Source organism: Caenorhabditis remanei, chromosome X (genome assembly GCF_010183535.1).
Source record: "Caenorhabditis remanei strain PX506 chromosome X, whole genome shotgun sequence".
Classification (NCBI taxonomy): domain Eukaryota; kingdom Metazoa; phylum Nematoda; class Chromadorea; order Rhabditida; family Rhabditidae; genus Caenorhabditis; species Caenorhabditis remanei.
Window position 1 is genome coordinate 19866560 of NC_071333.1, and position 15862 is coordinate 19882421.

At 38.5% G+C, this 15862-nt stretch overlaps 1 protein-coding gene across 1 annotated transcript; it reads left to right on the top strand.

Annotated features, from left to right (window-relative positions):
* Positions 1-6962: 6962 nt before the first annotated feature.
* On the top strand, positions 6963-10065 carry GCK72_025986 (uncharacterized protein; the record flags this gene model as incomplete). The annotated part of the gene is made up of 7 exons (XM_003092977.2): positions 6963-7277; positions 7543-7777; positions 7860-8455; positions 8509-8663; positions 8737-9395; positions 9472-9682; positions 9966-10065. The coding sequence occupies 7 exons, from the start codon at positions 6963-6965 to the stop codon at positions 10063-10065; spliced, it is 2271 nt and encodes a 756-aa protein (XP_003093025.2).
* Between the last annotated feature and the right edge of the window lie 5797 nt (positions 10066-15862).

Genomic DNA, 15862 nt, shown 5'->3' on the forward strand with positions numbered 1-15862 from the left:
CCGAGATGATAGAGCAACAACCTACCGGGTAGCTGTTAAATCATGTAAAAGTTCACACCACAAAAATTCTGAAGTTCTTTATTATAAATTCGAATTGAATCAGAAACAGATATGTACAGCAGTAAAATGAAATAAAATGATGATTTTCGTAGATCCAACAATCAAGCCTCCTTCAAACTGTGTCCTCTATTAACAAATTCTTCATACGTGATAGGGAAGTTACAAAAGTCCGTAATACATCTGCATGTAAAAACTTCCCATTTCTCATACTGAAAATCGTGTACTGATCACTCTGATTATCATATCATACGTTGAACTTACAGTAATAAGTTTACAGTCGCCGTGATTGGTTTTGCCAAAAGATATATTTTTCACTTTTGATTGTTGGCCTCCTCCAAAGGCGGCAGATTGAGAAACAGGATCAAAGGCGGCGAAACAGAACACTTTATTGTCTATATACTCAATCCTTTCATCAAAAGGACTTTTTTTATAACATGATATAGAAAACGTCGGAATAGCATGAAGGAAAATTGAGATGAAAACAGTGAACAGAAGATTCTTCATTTTGATCGGATATGGTTGTTTACAAATTAACAGTGAGTTTTATAATAATCAGTGTCTCCACCTCTTGTTGGTTTTCAGACAAGCTCTTCCCACATTACACTATAATCATTCTCTAAAACGGATGATTTTGATTCTTATTTCAACAACATTTCATGAAACCGACTAGATAATGCACAGATAAGGAACTCCAATGAACATTTTTGAAAAATTCAGCACACTTCACGCCATCTCGAAGAAAAACTGGTATTTTGAAATGTGAACATGCTGAAGTCACTATTTTGTCAATTCATTATTTTGTTGATTTCACTATTCTGAAAACATAACAGATAAGAGTTTTATGGCTTTGCTGATCTAGAGTTTATAGGTGATAAACCCAAGAGAAGCAAAATTGTTCGTTCTCAAATTACATTATTCCCGCTGAAAAATAACAGAATGTTATGTCCAAACGTTTAATTGTTTTTTGAAAAGTAAGTATCAAAATAAAATGGAGTCCTGAAAAATTCGAGTGGCCATCAAAACTCACCATTCTAAAATCTGAAAACAGTAACAGGAATGCATCCTGAAATTCATGACTAGTAAAACTAAAAGTTCTATAAGACACACTCTGATTGAAGCTTTGAAACACGTGAAAATTGTTCAATCAGGGGTAGATACGAATGTCACCCTGGACACAAATTATCATATAAAACGCATGTGGGGTTTGTCCGTATCTCTGTCACAATGTCGACTTTTTTTTTTCATTTCTAAAAATACAAATTATTATCAAAAAAGATTTTAAGTGAACCCGAGTGGAGTAGCCGCGAGAAAACGCGCCGAATGCGCGTCAGCCTAAGCTGGTAAAGTGTAATTCAAAACCTCAAACAAAATATTGATGACATCTTTCCTGGTGAAAGAATAGATCTGAAAAACTGCATGATTCTGGTCACGTTTTTTCTCTGCATTCCTTCTGTAGACAAGATATCCCGCTGGAAAATTTCGAATATTTCACCTCTTATATTTTGAATGCATCGCTCGACGTTCGCCTATAAAAAACCGTAACCGGCTGCGCCATGTAGCACGTTTGTTCCAATCATGAAGATTGAATCCTGTTAATGTTCATTCGGTAGCGGCTAGAACGGCTCGCCCTATAATGTCCAAGCGTAAGCCGATAAAGATTTTTCCAGGTTTTTTCCCTAAAAAGTACTAAATCGCAAGTTTCCTTCGTCTGATCAATCAAGTGAATAGTTTGTTGACTTAATATTGTTATTTTTGAGTTTTTGGTTGCTTTAAGTGGACAAGGTATCACCAATCTCTTGTTTAGGTGGAGTTTTCTTTCCTTTTCATTTCCCAGTTCTTGTCTAGTGTTCATAGAAAGACACGTTTTGTGAAAAGTGTTGTGATGTGAACATATGTTTACGTAGCTTCCCGAGAAGAATGGTTTTTTTGAAAACAAACAAGTCAGCAATTCATCCAATACCTTTTTATCAGTTCCCTGTTGTCAATACTAGACGACTCTTATCAGTGTTTTAGGAAAAATTGCACAAGTAACGTAAACAATAGATTATTGAATCCTAGTTTGCGGATAAAGATAACCAAATTTTTTTTTTCAATACTACCAAAGAAGAAGAACCTTCAAAGAAAGTTTGCCTCGAAATTTGTCGGTTGAGCTCACAGCCAAACACGCGTGGGTGCAATACCACAATCGAATGCGCTACTAATCTGCGACCTGGTCGAGCAGGAGATCTTCTTCGTACTTCTTCATGTCGTATTGTCTTTGAAGGTTTTCTCTGATGATTTCCTTTGAATGTGGCTGCTACGTTTACAAAACTAAGAAATATCTTAATTTTTATTCAGATTGCATAATTAGAAAAACTCAAAGGCCGTCCGGTACATCAGAATTCTGTTGCCTGCATCAGCTGTAAAAAAATACTGAGTGCCGTCCAGGCTTGGTCGGGAAAAAATTTTCGGGAAAATCGGGAACAAAAAAATTTCCCGAATTTTTTTTTCGGGAAATCGGGAACCCGAAAAATTTCCCGAAAATTTTTTTCGGGAAATCGAGTTCCCGATTTTTTTCCCGACTTTTTTTTTCCGGAAAATCGGGAATTTTTCGGGAAATTCGAGAATTTTTGAAAACGAACATTTAATAGCTCCAAAATGCGTATTTTTCCACATTTTTTATTTTCATCAACAATGTTCAACAATTCATTCAATAACAAAAACAAAGAAACAACAAAAAATGAAAGAAGAAATTAGAACAATAAAATTTGGAAAACAAGGAAATCATTCAGAAATGTGAACTGAGTGGGTTTGTTGAGGTTGGAACCCCATCAACTTCACGTTTTGCTGGAGGAACATCAATTTCGAAAAACTCTCAGCGCTCAACAGTTTTCTATTATCGGTCAAAACTGTTTTTGCCGACGAGAACAGACGTTCTGCTTCTGCTGTCGTTGCTGGAGAGCTCAAATACTTTTGATAAAAACGGGAGAGAGTCGGAAATGATTCTGTTGTGCTTGCTCGTTGCCAAAATTCAATAGGATTTTCATCCATATTGCTTGGTTGTCTAAACCACTTCGAATGCTCCTGGAAAATTTGCATGTAAAAATGTGAATTGTTGTGCAAACCTCTTCAATTGATGGACATTTCACGTTCTTTCCTTTTACTTCTGAAGTTTTAGATTTCAAAAATCTAGAAAACGGATTGTCTGAGGAAGTTGGGGGTTCAATTGCTTCAGTAACTTCATCATGCTCTCCGGATATCTCTTCTTTCATGATTTTCAAAAGAGTTTCTTTCCAGTAGGTTCCATCGCAAAAGTTATCCTGAATTTTCTTTTTTTTTTAGAAATGAGCACAACATTTACCTTGAATCTACAATCGAGAAGAGTAGCAATTTGCAAATATTCAATTTCTTCATATTTCTTTAATTCTTCATTCAGTTTCCTTGAAATAGCGTCACAGAATGATCTGAAACTAGTCATGCCATCCAATTCTTTCAACAAAACTTTGCACAATGGAATAATTGCCGAGCACAACATTCCCCTGTTCTGAAAATATTCTCCGTACAGAAGATAAAAAAAGGAAAATGTACTTGAATTAAAACAGTCGCATCCACGATGGGCTGCAGGATAGTAACAATAGTCTGAACCGTATTCCAATCAGTTTCTGTCAGTTTAGGCCAGTTCTCATGTTCACTGCAGATGTAATCGATAGAATCACGTACTCTCAACCCTCTCTCAAAAACCGCATGAACTGTGTTCCATCGAACCTGAATAAATTTGTTACGATTTTTCCAAACAACGGAAAACTAACCTTTACATGCTTTTTCAGTGAGAGTGGCGGCAAATTCAAACTTTTATTAATCTCATCGAATTCTCTACGATTATTTCCAGACTTATTGATTAAATTGCACAACTTTCTCAACTTATCCAAAACATTCTGTAGAGAATTGAATGATTCAGTGCCTTCTCCCACTGCTAAATTCAATTTGTGCGCCATGCAATCGAAATGAGGATAAGCGAGCATTTCGGCCGCGGATTTAACGTTGGAGCCTCTGTCGCGAATCGATGCACAAATTTTAGTTTCGATTTGATATTCTTCGATTATTTCTCGAATCTTCTTACTCAAAAATGATCCAGTGTGGCGCTCTTCTGTGATATCAATAACGCCAAGAAGTCGGAAAGTGAGCGCTGATTTTTGAATAAAATTGACAATAATTCCCAGATATTGATGTTTATTCGACGAATCGCTCCAACCGTCATAACTGATTGATACATATTTCGCAGAATCCAACTCTTCCGACAGTTTTTTTTTGTACTCACAGAACAAATCTACTAGAACTTTTCGCTGGTAGTGATGGCGGCTTTTGAGTTGAAAACGAGGAACAGCTAACTGACAGAAATTTTTGAATCCGACGTGATCGACAATAGAAATTGGAAGTGAAGCGGTAGTAATGAGTTGAACAATTGCCCTTTCAATCTGTTTATTTTTTGAAGAATCCGGGCCCGACTCCGCAAAGACTTCCTCAATCGTTTTTTGACGGACGTCAGTTTTTTTGGGGCTGGGCTCTCCGAGTTCTTCCGACACGATTCCAGTCAACTAAAATAAAACACAGAATTTCTAAGAAAACCACACATTCAAGCAGACTTTACCTTTCTCCATTCATTCGGATGCTTCGTTTTCAGATGATAACTATACAGTCTAGTATTTGAATCTTTTTGCGGATTAAATTCGTGGATACACATCGTACATTTCTTCTTTCCGCCGGCGATATCAAGCAAATACTTCGAATATTTGCCCATTTCGTTAAAAGACTATAAAAAAGAATTCGAAAATGACGAAATCGAAAACAATAAAAACAAAATAAACTTTCTTTCGCTCCGAGACCTGCGCAATATTTTACTCGTGCGTCTTTGAAAATTACTGTAGCGATAAAAAATTTTCCCGGAATTTTTCGGGAAATTTCCCGTCGGGAAAATATTCCCGACTTTTTTTTCGGGAAATTTCCCGTCGGGAAAAAATTCCCGAATTTTTTTTCGGGAAATTTCCCGTCGGGAAATTTTCCCGAAAAAAGTCGGGAAAATCGGGAAATCGAGTATCCCGATTTCCCGACCTCGACCAAGCCTGGTGCCGTCCACCTGTCCAGATATCCAGATGAGAGGCCGAACGCGGTTTCAAGGTATATTCATATCGAACGCTACGTATAATTTTGCTTCTATCATTATACTCTGAATTTATCTACAAATGTTCACTAGCTTCCTTTCATTTTTTATTTGTCAATTCTTTTTTTTGTGATCTTATATTATCTACATACTGTCATGTTTGAATAACTTGTGTCTCTTATCATCAACTAAACAAAACTCAAATTGCAAACTATCGGGATTATGCGGCAAATGGTACAACTGTTTTATGTGAAATCTGATATTTACTGAATTTTCATGTTTCTGTGCGGAGAGTGTGCAATTTATACGCAGAACGAAAGCATAACATTCACCTCATATTTTGGACCTTACAGGCCTACCAATGCAGCCGCGTTTTTTTTTAGTAACTTATGTGGATACTATACCGGCTATATAGTTTCGAATATTCCCCGTGAGGCAAAAAATGTACCATTGGTATCAATACAGCGCGGCTGCATTGGTAGCCCTGGCCTCATCGTGAGACCATTCAGAACACCTCCCTAAGTTTTCCCGCCGCAACAGGGTGGGCAGCTGCGCGCGAAAAGGATGTTGTTGCACACAGAACGATGACAACCTACCTCTCACCCCCCAGACACCCCACAATTATTTTCAACGGAGCGTTCTTGCATTCATCCAAATTTATTCTGTTTTTCTATTGATTTTGTCATGTTTTGGCGTATTTTATGATTTTCTAGTGAATTTTCATGATTTCAAACGGGACTTTGTGTAAAACCTTAAGAAATTTAGAAATAACAATGAGAAAAGTTTGTAAAATCGGTTTTCCGCAATCTTATTGGTTTTTTTTTCGCAGTTTTTCATGGTTCATCAGTTATTCCGGCTATTCTTAGTTACACAGTTTTTCAACATGAGAAAAAACCAAAAAAAATCACAAATTGAAAGAGAGTAAGCGCAGAAAGACTGCTAATAGTTCCTCACAATTTTCTTCTAAGTTGAAATAAGTTCTTTCATCCCCATTTTTTTCCCGCGTTCCTTTGTGTAAAAACAAAAAAAAAACGGTTTGGTTGACGGCGAAAGAAAGGGAGAGGGAGAGAATTAGACACAGAGGGAAATGCGTGTGTGGCAAATGATGATTGACTCGATTTGGAGACGTTTTTCCCGCCAATTTTCTCTGCGCCTCGCAATTTTCATTCGGTTCTTTTCCCTTTTTCCTTAGACTAACTTTTTGAATTAATTTTCTAATTAAAATCAAAATGAGATTTTTGAAATCTATTCTGAGCATTTTAATAACAAAAAAATGAAGAGTCATTATACATATTAGATGTGTATTACACTCACAAGAAAAAGAGAGAGAGATAAAGAAAGAGAGAGAAATAGAGAACAAGAGAGAGATAAAGAAAAAGAGAGAAATAGAGAACGAGAGAGAGATAAAGAAAGAGAGAGAAATAGAGAACGAGAGAGAGATAAAGAAAGAGAGAGAGAAATAGAGAACGAGCGTGTGTTTCTTCATCTTCCCAGTGTATGTATAATAGAATAGAAAGCATAAATATGTTTGACTGCGCCAGGGTTGTCGAGACACCTGGTCATCTATCTTCCTGGGTGCAAATTGCAAAAGAAATGAAAATGAAAACAGAAAACAAAAAAAAAGTAGGATAGAGGGTTTGCTTTAAAATGATTGTTGGAAAAATTGATAAAAATTTGTATTTTCTCATTAATTTTTTCTCTCATTCACTATACTTCTATCAGCTACTCTCCCGGACTTTTGTTTTTTTTCAGGAAATCCCAAAACATGTCATCGGACAAAGGCCACTGCAAAATCCAAAAGATTTGGAGCGATTCGGAAAAACCAGCAAAAGAGCTCCACCGACAATACGTGCTTCTAGAGAAGTTCGTTCAGGACGCCTATAAGGAGGAGTTCAGGGAGTACGAGAATAAAGTCAAACCAGAAATAAAGGCATTCCTCGATGAGTGGACTACCGGCCCGACCCCGATCAACTACTATAGAACCAACCTTATCGAACGAGTTGGACCCATTCCCGAATTGGAGATAAACGAGTTCGAGTCTCCGAAGGGTGTGAAGGAAGGGAGAATCTCATGGATCAAAGTGAGTTATGCTTATTTGAAAGGTGTTTGGCTAGGAAAAATGAAAAATTATATCCAAAATGAGAAAAATCAACTCAAAACTCGATTTTTTTTGAAAGCAAAAAAAATTTTTCAATTTCATAGAATCCAAAAACAGCCAGAGTGTTCACACATTTGGCTCTTCTAATTTCAGCGAAAAAGAGAGTTTTTGAAGTTCAAACACCTTTTTGACTATTTTAATAGTGCTTAAAAGCACTAATTCTACCCTAAAACTTCCAAATTTTCAGCCAGACTGTGATTGGGACGGTGTCGTTCACAAGAACGAGCTCGTGCCGACTGGACGGATCGATATTGGAAAAAAATACCCGCGCATGTTGCACTGGGTTCACATCACCCAGTCAATTGTGGCAAAGGATCAACTTCGACTTACCCACATGCCATTCTTTGAAAATGGAATGGACGACAGCCAAGAGTATGAAAAGTTTGCAAAACTCTTCACGGATGGAATTCATGGATTCACAAGTAAGTTATTTATTTTGAAAAATATGAATTTGAATGTCAAATTCCACCAATTCTCTTTTTCACAAAAGTCGTTATTTTTCAGAGAACTGGAAGTACATCAACGATTATCTTCTCTACAAAGTGATGCGCCGGGTTCTGGAATATGGATACACCGCAAACGTAGACGTATTCTACTACACATTCTATCGTCTCTGGCCGAACAAATTCAGCCAGCGTCAGTATTCCGAAGTTTTCCCAAAGCTGTGCGCCCGATATGCTGAGGAAGGATTCGATTGGCAGAGTCTGGAGCCGTGGAAACCAAAACCGGAGGGGATGTATGGACTGAACCCATATATGGAGAAACCGGCGGAGAACGTTCAAAACCCCACGTGCTTCGCTTGTCTGGAGTACCTTTGTCCAGTTCACGGACTTCGTCTCCAGATTGCACCGGAGATTCCAGGAGGAGACATCGCTGAGGTCTTTCTACCACTGCCTGGCCCAAATCAATCGGCTGTGACGTGCGGCGGTGATTGTTGGAAAACAATAGATCCAGAAGAGATCATGGCAAAATTGACACCGGACGAGGAGGAAATCGAGGATCGTCGAGTGAAGATATACCTGGATAAAGGAAAACTGATGGAGATGTCTATTCCGGAGGGATCTATGATTGCCACTCTCTACATGTATGATAAATCTGGGGTAAGTTATATTTATATTTGTGGAGAAAATCTTAAAAACACAAAAACTTTCAGCAATCATTCTGTCAGTTTGTTCACGAAAATCTTCACGGAAAGACAGACGACAGCGACAAAATTCGGACGTGTCGTGACGCCTACAGTTTGATTATGGGTCTCGCGGAGTACGTCACTGATCGACGCATTCAGATGGGCCAAACGCAACCAATGAGGTGAGTTTAAACATATTCAAAATGACAAAAGGAGAAGGTTTTTTGAAACAAACTCAACGTTATTTTCTTGCAGGCCCTACAAGGAACGTTACAATGCATTCCGGAACATTCAGATGAGGAACCACCAGCAAGCTACGAAAGCTCGGGAAGCTGCCCTTCAGGAAAGAGCCAATTCCGAAGGAAAAACATTGCAACAAGTAAGGAAAGAGGAGGAACGAGAATTCATGCGAAAACACGGAAGAGCGATGAACGAAAAAGTTATGATCTGTTCGACAAGACCATTTGTGCCATGCCGTCACGAAGGGACATGCAAAGACGACCCAGATTGCTCTTGCCAAGAAAACGGTGTCTGTTCTCACCTTTGCAAATGTTCCATTGATTGCCCACAACGCTTCCCTGGTTGCATCTGTGCTCCAGGAACATGCCGAAACCAGCACTGCGCTTGCTTCAGAGCAAACTGGGAGTGCAATCCAAACACTTGCAAAAACTGCAATTGTGAAACGATCGATGGAACTGGCGACGAGGTGATTTGCGGAAATTTCCCGCTGACACGGATGGTCCAGAAAAGATTGTATGTTGCACCGTCGAGGATCAGTGGATTCGGATTGTTCCTGATGGAGAATGTCGAGAAAGACGATTTGGTTGTGGAATACGTCGGAGAGAAGATTTCCGATGAAGAAACCGAACGACGAGGAGCAATTTATGACACGTTCAAGTGCAGTTACATATTAGGTGAGTTTTAGTTTGAGGGCGGGAATAGAATTTTGCGTTTAAAAATTCTAATTCTAATTCCAATTCAATTTTCCAGGTCTGGGATCAGGAGGAGCCATCGACGCGTTCAAAGTTGGCAATTTGTCACGTTTTGCCAACAACAATTCGGTCAACCCAACACTCTACGCGAAGGCCAAAATTGTTAATGGCGAGCATCGCATCGGGTTCTATGCGATCGATGCTTTGAAGGCTTTCACCGAGTTGACTTTCAACTATGATTATCACAAGGAACATGCTGCCACTGTCAGGTTAGTAATGAAACTGATGTACAGTAATGAAAATAAAAAAATGCGGCTCTTGCAGTTGTCAGTTAAAAACTGTCAACTTTTAGCTTGTGCACTCCATAAACAATTGATATTGTAAAACAATCCATGAAATTGTGGCACTTTCTCGAATTTTACCATTTATCAACGAAAAACTGCATGACCAGTAATGTATTTCATTTATTGCTCGCTTGTCACACTTTAAGATATTTATTTCCTAAAACATTATAAACTAGTGCAGGAAAACAATCAAATTTTAATTTTCCAGCTCCACCATCGGCAAAAAAGGTCGCCGCTCTTCGAAACCATCCACATCATCCAGACCATCTACATCATTGGCAATGGATTACTCGGACTTTGATATGTAATGTATTATTGCCTATTGATTATTGTTAATGTTCTCATTTTTCCCCATTTCCATTGAACTCGCTGGTTTTCTCACTTTTTTTAAACTGCCGTTTTTATATTGTATTATTTTTATATCTGACATTTTAAACTGATAAATGCGTGATTCGGCTTCAATCATTCTGTTCAGATGTTATTTAGGCGTACACACGTGTATGTGTCGAACATGTGCGGAGATTAAAACCGGACCATTTCCTCTCCAAGATGAAATCAATATTCTGCGTGTGGCCAAAGTATTCTGAAGATTTTTGAATTTTTCAATCAAAAACAGGCAAGCCAGAAGACAACCGAAAGATTTTCCGAACAGAAACAGTCAAGGCGTTTGTTTTACCTCACCAACGTTAGAATCTAGTCAGGTACCGTAACCAGCTACTGTCCCACAGCTATTTTTGAATTTTTCAATTAAAAACAGGCAAGCCAGAAAACAACCGACAGATTTTCCGGATAGAAACTGTCAAAGTGTTGTTTTTGACCTTCCGAACTTCAGAATCTAGTCAGGTACCGTAACCAGCTACTGTCCCACAGCTATTTTCGAATTTTGTAATCAAAAACAGGCAAGCCAGAAAACAACCGACAGATTTTCCGGATAGAAACAGTCAAGGCGTTTTTTTTACCTCACCAACGAAACAGTCTAGCCAGATATAGTCACCGGATACTGTCAGAGAGCTACTTTTCCATTTTACGATTAAAAATCGGCAAAATTGAAGCCTATCGATATGTAGTTCCAAAACAATGAGTATAGGTGCTATTTTTGATCTTACCAACAACACAATCTAGTCAGATATAGTCACCGGCTACTGTCACACAGCTATTTTTGCATTTTTTTAAATCGAAAATTGGCAAAACTGAAGTCAATCAAAACGTATTTACGAATGAATGAGATTGATTTATTTGAGATGAAGGGTCAAAAGCCACTAACACAATCACAGTAGAAAACAAACGAAAGCGGTAAGGAATTTAGATTAGTAGGTAGACATGTTAAGAGTCAGATTGGGTGCTACTTTTGACCTCAGCAACGAAAAAGTCTAGCCAGATATAGTCACCGGATACTGTCTCAAAGCTACTCTTCCATTTTTCGATCAAATATCGGCAAAACTGAAGCCAATCGAAATGTATTTCCGAAAGAATGAATATTGGTGCTACGTTTGACCTCATTTTTTCAGGATCCGTTCATCACCGCAGAAGCCACATCGCTATCAAATCAAAAAAAGCAAAATCGTGAATCCACTACGGGAGCAGCAGTCAGTCATTGTGGATCACGCCATTCATGTTGAAAATTTGAAGACAGCAGTGTCGAATAGCAATTGGCACTAACATCATTTTGGATATGAGGAAGAAGACAACGCAAAGCGAGAGTCAGAAAGATGAAGATAGCGTTAGAATAAATCTGATATTAATGATGAATTGATGTTACTCACCGTCTGCAATTTTGTGTCGCTTTAGTCATCAACTTCCCCAGGCTCCACGCACATATTGGCAGCACTTTTCTGTCCCATATTCTTTGTGGCGCCTACTATTCTCTAGTCTACTCTATTTCAATATTTACTACTATGAGTTGGAGATCTCTAAAACTCTAATGGAATCGGTAAGTTTCTCCCATAGGCGGTTAGCTAAACAGTCAGTTTAATGGTTTTCTGGTGCTTCATTGATTGAACCATTGAATGACTATTCAGCTTAAAGCCTGGAGCGTTTGTATTGTTTTTCTAATCGAGCTTTCAGATAATTTTGAATATATGAAAAAAAAATTGAAAAGAGGCTTGCGTATAAATAAAAATTTTAATCGGAATGGATCAATTATGCAAGCTTATTATAATAATACTTTGTAATAAAGAAACAAAGGTTCTCAATAAAATGCAGATATAGACAAGACATTTGAACAATATTTGGGAGTGGTGGGTGAGGGTCATGTTATATTAAGATATGGAGAATCAGGTATTACCGTAAGAGTCATAAAATTATGGGATAAAAAAAGACATTGGGGAATGAAGGAAACTAAAACAATATTGATTCGTGCACGGGTAAATTATTATATTGTTAATGGTATAATACTACTCGGAGGCAGCTATATGTTTTCCGGAAAGGCAACCGAATCATGAAGAATGGAGAGTGTAGATGGAATGGAAAGACTCGTTTTGGAGGTCAACAATTGACGGAATCAGTGGGGAAGCTGGGAAACAAAGTGAATTGCTGTGAAAGAGTCAGAAAACAACAGAAATCGTGGAGGACTATGCGCTTTATGATGCAAGCTACCGACAACTATAAGATGTGAGTCCCTTCTAGTGGACGATTCTCATTTGCTTCTCACTGCTCTCTAATGAGTATACAGTCTCTTCTTTTTCGCCCCTTGCATCTTCTTCCCCTGTCCAATAAGTTTGGTTCGGCCCGCTACGCCCCTGATCTGCCGTATCCCCCCTCCCGCTGTCAAAAGGAACTTTACGACCACGGAAATATAGGCGGCTTTACTGTGCATTGAGCGAAGGGTCACGGGATCGTGTCACGAACGATGACAGAAACATTCGTATAAACATATTGAGAAAAGTGCGAGCCGGAGAAAGAGTCAGGAGTATCAAGTGACTAAGAAAACCAGAGAAACAAGAAAAACTTGTGAACCAAGCGGATACAGTTTTTTTTAACCGTTGAAAATGATATAAATACAAAAACTCTTTATCATTTTTTGCACTGGCTGATCCCTCAAAAACCTTGTATATTTACGATCAAAATGCTCACTGATAAGGTACCAACCATCTATTGCACATAGTGGTGTGCAAATCAGGTCAGTTGTTTTACTAATTGTTTGTGGGCTATACGAAGAACCGTAAAACCTTTCATAGAGGTGCCCCTAGCAAAGTCTATTTAACACGGTATTTCTTTTTTCTCAAAAGAGTTAACAAAAAGTTACCAACAAGCAAAATATAGCTAAATATTTATTTTAAAAAATGTCAACTGAAAATAATATGATAGCTCTCGAGGAGGTTGAGATATTGCGTTTCAAACTCTTGCTACCTAGGAAATCTCTATTAAAGGTTTTATGGTAAGTGATGTGCTCATCATTTTGATGTTAGTAGTGCCGCTCTGAATAACAGTATGTTCGTGTTGGCAGCTCCCAAGATTTTTCTCCTTAGTCCATTGTTCCCAGTGTCCATAGATCCTCGCCTTGATATTTTTTTCGAAATGCTTCTTTTAACAGTTGCCTCAACAGATTTAATCCACGGGAAGGTTTATGTAAAAATTAATTGTTCTTCCTCTCTCTTTGTTTTCCAGATCATAATAATAATAATTTACTCACCTTTTTGTTGCGCAAAAGAAAAAAAAGAACCGGGCGAAAATTATAATATCATCTTTGTATTTTACTCTTTTTTCATTAAAAAAAAGTATGGTTCGCCAGCAGACATTTTGACGAATCCCTCTGAAAACAGGTTACTGATGTATATTACAGATATTTTTTCTCTGTTCGGAAGAGAAAAATAAATTTCACAACTTTTACATTTTTGAGGATTTAAGAACTTTGTCAGCCTCTGTATAAGCTACTCTCCAATATGGTTTTTCAACGGTTATAGCTCCATGTGTTCAAGGAAAAATAGTTTTCCTTTACCCTGACTTTTTCATCCCCCTTCTGACTAACTATTCTATCCACAAAGACACATTTGACAGTATTCAGTATCTATGCAGATTCCAATATTGAGAACCTTCTGTATTAAAATGAAAACTTGATGTGTCATGTTCTCAAGTTTTTAACAGGAACACCTATTTTTGTTAACTAAACGAGACACTTCGTACACACAATGACAGGGTGCAAAATATCGGGAGTTTGATTTCCCTGCATCTGAACATACTGTATTTTAGCAGAAGTTTGAAAGGAGGTGCCATGATTTCTCCGCTATGAAAATTAAGTACCTTTTCGTGATGATATATTAGCATGAAAATATAATAGCCTCAAATTTGTACCTCTAGCTCCAAATTATTTGTATTAGGTTGTCCCATAAGTTTTCGAACATTATTGAAATCAAATTTATTCAAAGCCAGAATATTACAAAAATCAAACATAGTGACCACCTTTATCCACGACTGTTTGCCATTTAGTAGGTAGAGATTCAATTCCTTTCCGCCAAAACTCAGGCTGCTTCGAGTCAAAATACTTCTTCAACCATTTCTCGACCTTTGACTTTGTTTTGAAGTCCTGGCCTTCAAGGGATCGATGCATGTCGCTGAACAGATGGTAATCCGAAGGGGCGAGATCAGGGCTGTACGGAGGGTAAGCAAGGACTGTCCAGTGGAATGTAGCCAGGAGAGACTTGGTCGTCTTTGCGGTGTGTGGTCTTGCGTTGTCATGGAGGTAGTGCACTCTGTGACCGTGTAGAGGGGAGGTTTTCAGTTTGGACTTCACTTTTTGTAATTGAGAAGAATAGTAGTCGGCGGTGATAGTTTTTCCCTCCGGAAGCAGTTCCCAATAAAGCACTCCATGAACAGACCACCAGACGGAGAGCACTATTTTCTTAGGGTGTAACTCCTGTTTGACGACATCCTCTGGCTGTTTATCAGCATCAACCCACTGAGCTCTCCTGTGGTGGTTTTCGTATAAGACCCACTTCTCGTCCGACGTAACCAAATGATCCAGCCAGTTGAAATTAGGATGGAGGGTTTGAAGTTGCAGTGACATGTCCACTCGGCGCTCAAGGTCAAAGTTAGACAATTTGTGTGGTATCCATCTTCCCTTTTTTTACCTTGCCAAGAGCTCCCAGTCCTCTTTCTACCGCAGAGTGAGTAGAGCCCATTACTGTTGCCAGTTCACGAATGGATTGAAATGGGTCACTTTCCACTACCTCCCGTAACTTGTCAATGTCGAACTCCACTGGTCTTCCAGAACGTGCTTCTTCGGCCAAAGAAAAATCATTATTTTTGAAACGATGGACCCAACGGCTAATTGTCTGCCGTTGAGGGGCATTATCCTTATAAACTTCAACCATACGTCCTTCAATCTCAGTGATCTTGGAGTTAGATAGAAACAAAAATAAAATCACATGACGAATATGAAGTCGGTCGGGGACAAAGATTGGTGCCGCGTTCATTGAGAGGAGGCAGCCAGAAGAAATGAATGTTATTGTCAATAAACCCGACGTCTTATATAATGGAAAACATGCACTATTTGGTTTGATTCTTGCTCTCTGTCCTATAGCAGAATAACAAAAATATGTTCGAAAACTTATGGGACAACCTAATACATGCTGTCAGTATCTGACAAAAACAAGCCATGAAAATACCTCTCTAGTCCGGGCCGAGCCGGGCCGGCCCAATTTTTAACAAGTCTACTAGAGGGTCCACCTCTTCGTCTTTCTTTTGTATGGTCCCTCTTCCTAGATCTAATGTGTGTTCAATAATGAGATAAGAATGCACGTTCTGCACTCTCTGTACACACTATTTCTCTCTAATTGAACATTTTTTGGAGATTCGTCTCTGGGATGATTCTTTTCATAATGAAAGACGTCTTGGTTCCCTGTTATTGATTCGATTCGTTGTGTGTGAGTTGTTTTCTTAATTTGGAAGGGTTCTGGTCGATTTGAATTCGGTGGAATGCAAAATTGAATACATGATCAGGATTTAAATCTGTCCTTTATACAAATGCGTTTTTCATCTTCTTGGCAAATCAGAATCTTTCAGAATCCGTTTGATTACATTCTTCTGTCTGGCCTGCGAATCGATGATCACCAGCTTCTTCTCCAGCCTTTCTTCTTGGTTGCAGCAAAATTTTCCATGCAGTACCAA